The 7,711-nt window shown below is 45.0% G+C and overlaps 1 protein-coding gene across 3 annotated transcripts in view; it reads left to right on the top strand.

The window, feature by feature from the left end:
- The window catches only part of llgl1 (LLGL scribble cell polarity complex component 1), a 46,697-nt gene that overhangs the window by 27,452 nt on the left and 11,534 nt on the right, over window positions 1-7,711 (top strand). For all 3 annotated transcript variants that reach the window (XM_023395834.1, XM_087170926.1, XM_087170927.1), the window contains 6 exons: window positions 1,943-2,105; window positions 2,303-2,438; window positions 2,717-2,771; window positions 3,207-3,361; window positions 3,461-3,681; window positions 5,885-5,952. In XM_023395834.1, coding sequence (XP_023251602.1) covers window positions 1,943-2,105; window positions 2,303-2,438; window positions 2,717-2,771; window positions 3,207-3,361; window positions 3,461-3,681; window positions 5,885-5,952 — 798 coding nt within the window. The remainder of the gene's footprint in view (window positions 1-1,942; window positions 2,106-2,302; window positions 2,439-2,716; window positions 2,772-3,206; window positions 3,362-3,460; window positions 3,682-5,884; window positions 5,953-7,711) is intronic.

Consider the following 7,711-nt stretch of genomic DNA (forward strand, 5'->3'; position numbering starts at 1 on the left):
ACCCCCCCCCCCCCCCACTGCATCAAAGACTTTTAATGGTGGTTTTATTATGTCCAGCCTCTACATACTAGAAACGTCGTTAGTTTTTTTTTCATGCTCCAACCGTCTTTGCTGCTGCATTCCTGTGTCGATGCTCTGGCAGCGAATCACAGAGCTGCTGTTGTTTCTTTTTTATTCTGCTGTGTGACTGTCTCACTGCTCGGCCAAACCCCTCATTAACTAGGCTTGTTTAGGGAAGTGGGCAGAACTGAGGCCTAACGAGGGCCCTGATAAGAGTGTGTGTGTGTGTGTGTGTGTGTGTGTGTGTGTGTGTGTGCATGTGTGTGTGTGTGCGTGTGTGTGCGTGCAAAGGAGGGTAGTTTTTAGACAGTGAGGCTTTGTACCGGCTGCCAAAACGCGGTGTTCCGGTTGGGGAAGTGTTTCAGCTGTTTCTCCGATGTGCACACAAACACACACACACAGACACAGAGACACACACACACATGCACACACATGCACACGCACACAGAGGCTCATCACCGGGACTCTGTAGCAGGATGCTGAATTCCCTAAAAATACTTGTGAACGCAGCGACGGAGACAATGGAAAGCTTTGTCGGGAATGTTTCTGCCTCTGTGCTTCCGGAGAGAGGAGCTTCCTCAGTGAACCCCACCAGAGCAGTCGGAAGTCTGTGTGTGTGTGTGTGTGTGTGTGTGTGTGTGTGTGTGTGTGTGTGTGTGTGTGTGTGTGTGTGTGTCTGTGTGTGTGTCTGTGTGTGTGTGTCTGTGTGTGTGTGTGTGTGTCCTATCTCTTTTGCGATGGTTCCGCCTCATCCACAGCTAAGAGCCTAGGAAGCTGCAGTGCTTCACCGCCCCTCCCTTCTTGGTTTGTTTATTTGTTTGTTTGTTTTCACGTCTTCTTCTGCGTCTCTGCTGCTTCCTTGTCTTCCCTCCTCTGTCCTCTCCCTCCTCTGTCCTCTCCCTCCTCTGTCCTCTCCTTCCTCTGTCCTCTCCCTCCTCTGTCCTCTCCTTCCTCTGTCCTCTCCCTCCTCTGTCCTCTCCTTCCCTCCTCTGTCCTCTCCTTCCTCTGTCCTCTCCTTCCTCTGTCCTCTCCTTCCTCTGTCCTCTCCCTCCTCTGTCCTCTCCTTCCCTCCTCTGTCCTCTCCTTCCCTCCTCTGTCCTCTCCCTCCCTCCTCTCGTCTTCTGTCCGTCGCTCAGGGAATCCTCTGACATCTTGCGGGTGTGTCCTGCTCCACATTCCTCTGCTGCCTCAGAGGAATGTCTCGTTCAGAAGCTCCAGCTTGTTGTTGTTGTTGTTGTTGTTGTTGTTGTTGTTGTTGTTGTTGGAGGAGCAGTCTGCTGTACATACAGAGGGTTTGCACTTTGTGTTTGTGTTATACGTAAGTTTGAACGCTTGATGTTTTGGTGTAAAAGAACAGGAGGCTTCGGATCTGGGACTCCTCCAGTTTTTTCCCTCAAGCCCTCAAGTCGATAACAAGTTTAACCCTCTGCGGTCGACGGATGTTTCCATGAACATCTCTGCGATAGTACAGAGGAGAAATACGGTTTAAACGTTTTTAGAATCAGTGGACTCTCCGCTTTCTGTTTCATATTCCTGTGAGATCGTACGTGACTCACAGGCGGAGCTAGAAAGCCCCGAAGCAATCCTCTAAAATTTGGTTAGAGAAACAAGACTTTTCATTTTAGGCATTTATTAAACATTTATCTGCTATTCTACTAAGACTTTGGTGAAAACATTTCAAGCACCAAAACAATTCCTCCACATCAGTAAAGCTTTGTTTTCACAAGAATTAAAAAAGAAATCTGGGCTTCAATTTCTCAGCTTTTGGGCCAAATAATCTCTTTGCTCAGTGTCAAGAGGGTAAAAACAGCGGAGGTTGTTCTGGGAGTTGTGATGTGAAACACGTTGTTTATATGTTTTATTTATTTATTCTTTTGTCCAGCCTGCCAGATGACTACAGATGTGGGAAGTCCTTGGGGCCGGTGGAGTCGCTTCAGGAACATCCTCAGCAGTCAGGGAAGATTCTGATTGGCTACAGCCGAGGCCTGGTGGTCCTATGGGATCTGAGCGCTCGTCACGCCGACCAACTCTTCCTGGGCAAACAGGTAGTTTGTTTACTCACCTGAGGTTTAGTTCACAAATAACTCAAGTAACTGTGAGAGGTGCGCTTGATTTTAATCTCACTGCAGTTACAGCGAGTTACCAAGTTAACATTGTTGTGTGTGTGTGTGTGTGTGTGTGTGTGTGCGTGTGCGTGTGTGCGTGTGTGTGTGTTAAACCCCCCCCCTCCCCCCCTTTGCAGCAGCTGGAGAGTCTGGTGTGGGAACGCTCTGGAAACTTGTTTGTCAGTTCCCATAACGATGGGGGCTACTCTGTTTGGCCTGTTACCAATGGCAACACCTACAATCACCAGCCAGTGTCATCCACCATCCCATATGGTGAGAAACACACACACACACACACACACACACACACACACACAGGTCTGGTGGAGGTGATGGTTCTGTTTCACAATGGCAAAATGAACCATGTCTGATGACAAATTGTGACTCACTGGGGCTCGTTGTCATGGTGACAGTTAGGGTCACTATAAGAGGATCCACACACACACAAAAAATATGTGTGTGTTTGTGTGTGTGTGTTATTATTATTATTATTATTATTATTATTATTATCATTATCATTATTACTCACTCTTCATGGTCGTCTGTCCCAGGTCCATTTCCCTGCAAGGCCATCAGCAAGATCCTGTACCGGACGGCAGAGACGGGGTGAGAGCTGAAGCCTCGTGTCGTGACATTTTTCCTGTGTGAGAACATGTGATTCCTGCAGTCAGACTGGGCGTCTCGGGTCTCAGCGCCAGAACATTTTTTACTCCTCCTTCCTTTTTAATTCTTCTGCTTTTCATCTTTCTTTTCTTTTTTTCTTTTTGTGCCTGTGAATGAAAAAAGTTGCTGCCCCAAGATTTCTGTTCCTCTCTAAATGTTGATTACTGAAAAAGATAAAAACAACAGTCTTTGTTCAGTAAATGTTTTTGTGATCTGGATTTCATCCAGGTTTGTTGTAGTATAGATTTTTCTCTTATTTTTGTTTTTAAAATTCAAAATAAAAGCTCATTTGCAGATGTAGAAAACGTTCCCACTCGTCCTGGAAACTCAGATGATGGATGGATGGATGAAATGCTTTTGTGTGTTCCCTCGCTGCAGTTCTCCGGTGCTGTTGTACAGCGGCGGGATGCCCAGAGCCAGCTACGGCGACCGCCACTGTCTGACCGTGCAGCAGGACAAAGACCACGTCACTCTCGACTTCACATCGCGAGTCATTGACTTCTTCACGGTCCACAGCACGGAGCAGGAGAAAGGTGAGGGGATGCGTGATGATGCGTCTCCATCCATTCGTTGATTCGAAGACGTTTTCAGGAACGTCATCACATTTTCTGTCCCGTCTCTCGTCCTCACAGAGTTTGACGACCCGTCGGCGTTGGTAGTGTTACTGGAGGAGGAGCTGGTTGTAATCGACCTCCAGACCCCCGGGTGGCCGTCTCTGCCGACGCCCTACCTGGCTCCCCTCCACTCCTCCGCCATCACCTGCTCCTGCCACATCTCCAGCGTCCCGCCGAAACTGTGGGAGAGGCTGGTGAACGCCGGCAAAGCACAGCAGGGCCTGCAGCACACGCACAGGGTGAGAGGCGAGCGCCGTCTGCGCAGCACGGTTAAACAGGAAACACGCACGCACAACAACTGGGTGGTGACTCATTAATCCTCTGCGCCGGAGGCCATTTTGTTTTCAGGTCGTCCATACGTCCCGTTCTCATGGACTCGATCCAACACTCATTCACTAGAACACAAGAATGAACTGATTTAGGTTTTGGGGGTCAAAGGTCAAAGGTAACGGTGACCTCAGGAAACACTTTTTAGCCATTTACTCAAGACTTCAAACAGAAATTAAGACGAAGCTTCACACCAAAGGTTCATATTGTCTCTGACTCTGGATAAACTGATGTAACAGGGAACTAGTCTGTGTGTGGCGGAGGGATACGACCACGAGGAGGCGGTTCTAGTTTTAAAACTCGACTCGTATTGTGCGGCTGTCAGTGCTCTTTAAGAATATTTTAAATACTCTGAATTATTCCAGTAAATTGTTCTTCTGTCAACTCATAAATCCTAGAAAATCCCCAGCTGGCCTTTGTGTCAGAGCTTGTGAAATCTTTATTAGATGCAACACTTTGCTGCTTTTTGTCAGAGCTTTTGGCCACTGTGAAATCTTGTGTGTCCAAACACAATATTCAGAGCGTCTCCATGTTTTTATACGTCGTGGACTTTGTTGCAGAGACTGGAAAACGTAGATGACGCTGAGTAGTGTAGAAATATGTGCAGTGAACTCCCGCATCGAGGAAAAAAAGAGGAGAAAATCTGCTTTTGTTTTGTTGCTTTTGATCTTTTTGTTTCTCGCACATTCTTCTGGCGTCACGGAAAAGTTCCTTCTCTGTGCATTAGAGTTGATTTCTGCTCTTTCTTCGTCTGAGGCCGAGTTACTGGTGGAGCTGCAGCTGCTGGCAGGACGCTGCAGAACAGGATTATTCTGTAAATTGGTTTATTCATGGCGGCGGGGATATTCATTTACAGCAAATCAAGGATGCATGTAAGCAGCTTAACCTGAGGACACCTTCAGCAGAGCGTGGCCAAACCCAGCTGCTCACGCTTTTCATTTATTTTATTTTCAAATATGTTTCAGTGAGTCAAAGAAAATCACACGAACTGTCGCCGCGGCGCTCGTTTATACGACTTAATGAGAATTGACAAAAACAAATGTGTACGACTGAATAATAAATAGATAAGGGAGAAAAGATTAATCTGAATCTAAGACTCAGGTGAGGGAGTCCAGGAGAAGTGCTTTTCTTCCTTGATCTTCCCTTTGGATTTCTTTTCGTAAATCTCTCATGTTTTAAATATGGCCGCCGGCGCTCGCCAGTGTTCACGTACGTACAACCAGCACGCTCACACATTCAAGCTGCAGGGTTTTATTTGGATTTGTGGGATTTTTCAGCTTCTAAAAAACTTTTAGACACCACAGGTAGCAGGTTATGAATGAGCAGCTCACTGGACAGGTGACAGGTGTGTCCACAGTGTCTGTCTCTGGAAGGAAGCATGAAACATGAGCTGTTCCCTTGTTCCCAGAGAGGACATGCAGCAGGTAAACCCAGCACTGCTACTACTGGACACGTTATTTTAAAGTTTAAACACAAACATTTTAACAGTCGCTGTGATCGTGATACTCAGTTTCTTCACCGTTTCATGTCTGGGTTTCTCCCTCATGCCTGTCAGGTGTCGTATGGAGGCCGGAGAGCAGTTTAAATGGGTAATAAGCGGTTGAATGGACGTTGTTACTCACGGTTGCTTGTTGATCTGAGCTCAGGCGCTGGCAGCCGCTCAGCTCCGAGGAAACCGGCAGGAGTGTGACCGTCAGCCGGCTGCTGCTGCTGTGTGAACTTTAAGAGCAGGTGTAGGCAGTTAAAGGCTTTGCAGAGTCTTTGTAGCTCAGATCAGCTGTTTGATCAGTGGCAGATTAAACTAACACACACACACACACACACACACACAGATGCACAGCTGGTGTGCTCGTAAATCACGGCTGCGTCTGTCTGAGCGAAGCCAAACCAGAGAGACTGGCACTGAAGCAGCAGCAGCAGCGGTGGTGTCAGTGTCTGTGTGTCAGGGTTACTACGTTTTGAGATGGGGTCATGGTGAAAATTGAAAGGGTTAGAAAATATGTTGTTGTTCTGTCAAGTTCAATTTTTGATTTTTTTGATTTTTTTTTTTTTGCTCCTGCAGCTTTTCATAATTTTTTTATTTCACTGTGATGAAGTTTCTCTGTGTCTGTGCAGAGCTGGCCCATATGTGGAGGGAAAAACCTGGCACCTCCACCCAAACAACAAGAGCTGCTGTTGACAGGGTATGTACACACACACACACACACACACACACACACACACACACACTCTAACACTTAAACACGTCCACCCTGCAGATGCATACAGCTGTCTTCCTTTTTTCTTCATGACACAACTCTGGCACAGATCTGATCCCAGTGAAGTGACTCAAAGTTTTAGTTTTAGCTTTTCTTTTTCATTTCTGATCTAAACCACATGAAAATACTGGATAAATCTGGATCCACATGCGACTTCCAGATACAGAAACCAGAATTTGTCAGCATTGTCATGACGGTAAGAAAATCCTGGAACAACTGGCAGAATCTTTCTCCAGATATTTGGCAGAAGTGGCGCCGACACTCACCAGAGGCGGAAACGGTCGGATTGATTCTCAGCTGTGGAAACTGTCACCGTCACACACACACACACACACACACACACACACACACACACACACACACACACACCAGAGCCGGACGATAAATCGATTTTATAGATTAATCAGAACTCATGGTTTATAAGAATGAAAATCGAATTTCACTTTAACTAAATTACGAGATGTGTATAAGAGACAGCCACAATACAAAAATATATAAATAAATAAAACCACAGGTTAAAGGCAAATGTTAAATATGTCTTATACAGTACTGTGCAAAGGTTTTAGGCCCATAGATGTTTAGATTTTTATCCCAAGAATTTCATCTATATGTTGACAAGCCCTCTGTTAAGATGTTGTGCAGGTATTATTGCTAATGTTTGTGGGTAAAATGAATCTGGAAACATCTGTTATCATTGAGTCAAGAAGACTCAAACCATTCTGCACTACTTCCTGTTTCTGGTGCAGATAAATAAAGTCAGTAAACCTGATTCATTTTTGACCCTCTGTTTATCACCCTTCAGATAAGCTACATCTTGTTAGCTTTGTGTCTTTCAGAAATAATAATTATCTCTCAATTAAGGCCTGAATATTGTCTCTGTTTATCAGCAGACTGATTGATTTTCCCACGTGTTTTTATTGATGTTTGCTAATGAGACGCATCAAAACTAACATGACAGAAGGAAAATGATGCACAGTGATGCAATTACAATTCTCAGACAGCAGTCAAAGCTTAAAGCAAACATGGTGATGACTGAAGAATTCTTTCTCTGCAGCAAGATTCAAGGAAGATTTCCAGTCCCTCCTTTTGTTTTTCCTCCTTCCAGCAGCAGCTGCCTGGAGAGGAGGAACAATACTGTTATTTGGTCATTAATGTGCAGTCTGCTTGATTTGTCCTTAATGAGCGAAAATATACAACACACACACACACACACACACACACACACACACACACACACACACTCGAGAAACGAGGAGGAGTTTATTCCCGTTGCTAGGAGATCCCGGTGAACAGCTTCGCCAAGTTAGACATATTAAAACCGGAAATGGATAAATCTCCCTTTAGAATAAAAGTGGGTAAAACTTACTTATTTCTGTTAAACAACAATAACATTTTTTTTTTTTTTAAAGGAAAACCAAAATAAAAGCTACAGAAACATGTTCAGGACCAGAACAACTTTACATCTGGATTGAAGGCCTTGCCATGATTACTTCTTTTTATTGGGACAAATCATCTTTAAACTATTGCACATGAAACCAACCAACCAACATAAAAAACAAAATGCACTGTTTGTAACTTCCTCATTAGAAGTTTTAAGATGCATGTTCCTGAAGCTTAACTGACTGTGTCTGGAACATTAAATCTAAAGTGGAAGTTCCTCTGAAAGATTGTTAATTACATTTTT

Source organism: Seriola lalandi, unplaced genomic scaffold (assembly GCF_002814215.2).
Source record: "Seriola lalandi dorsalis isolate HSWRI2012SDOR001 ecotype SW California unplaced genomic scaffold, Sedor1 jcf7180002054969, whole genome shotgun sequence".
In the NCBI taxonomy this organism is placed as follows: domain Eukaryota; kingdom Metazoa; phylum Chordata; class Actinopteri; order Carangiformes; family Carangidae; genus Seriola; species Seriola lalandi.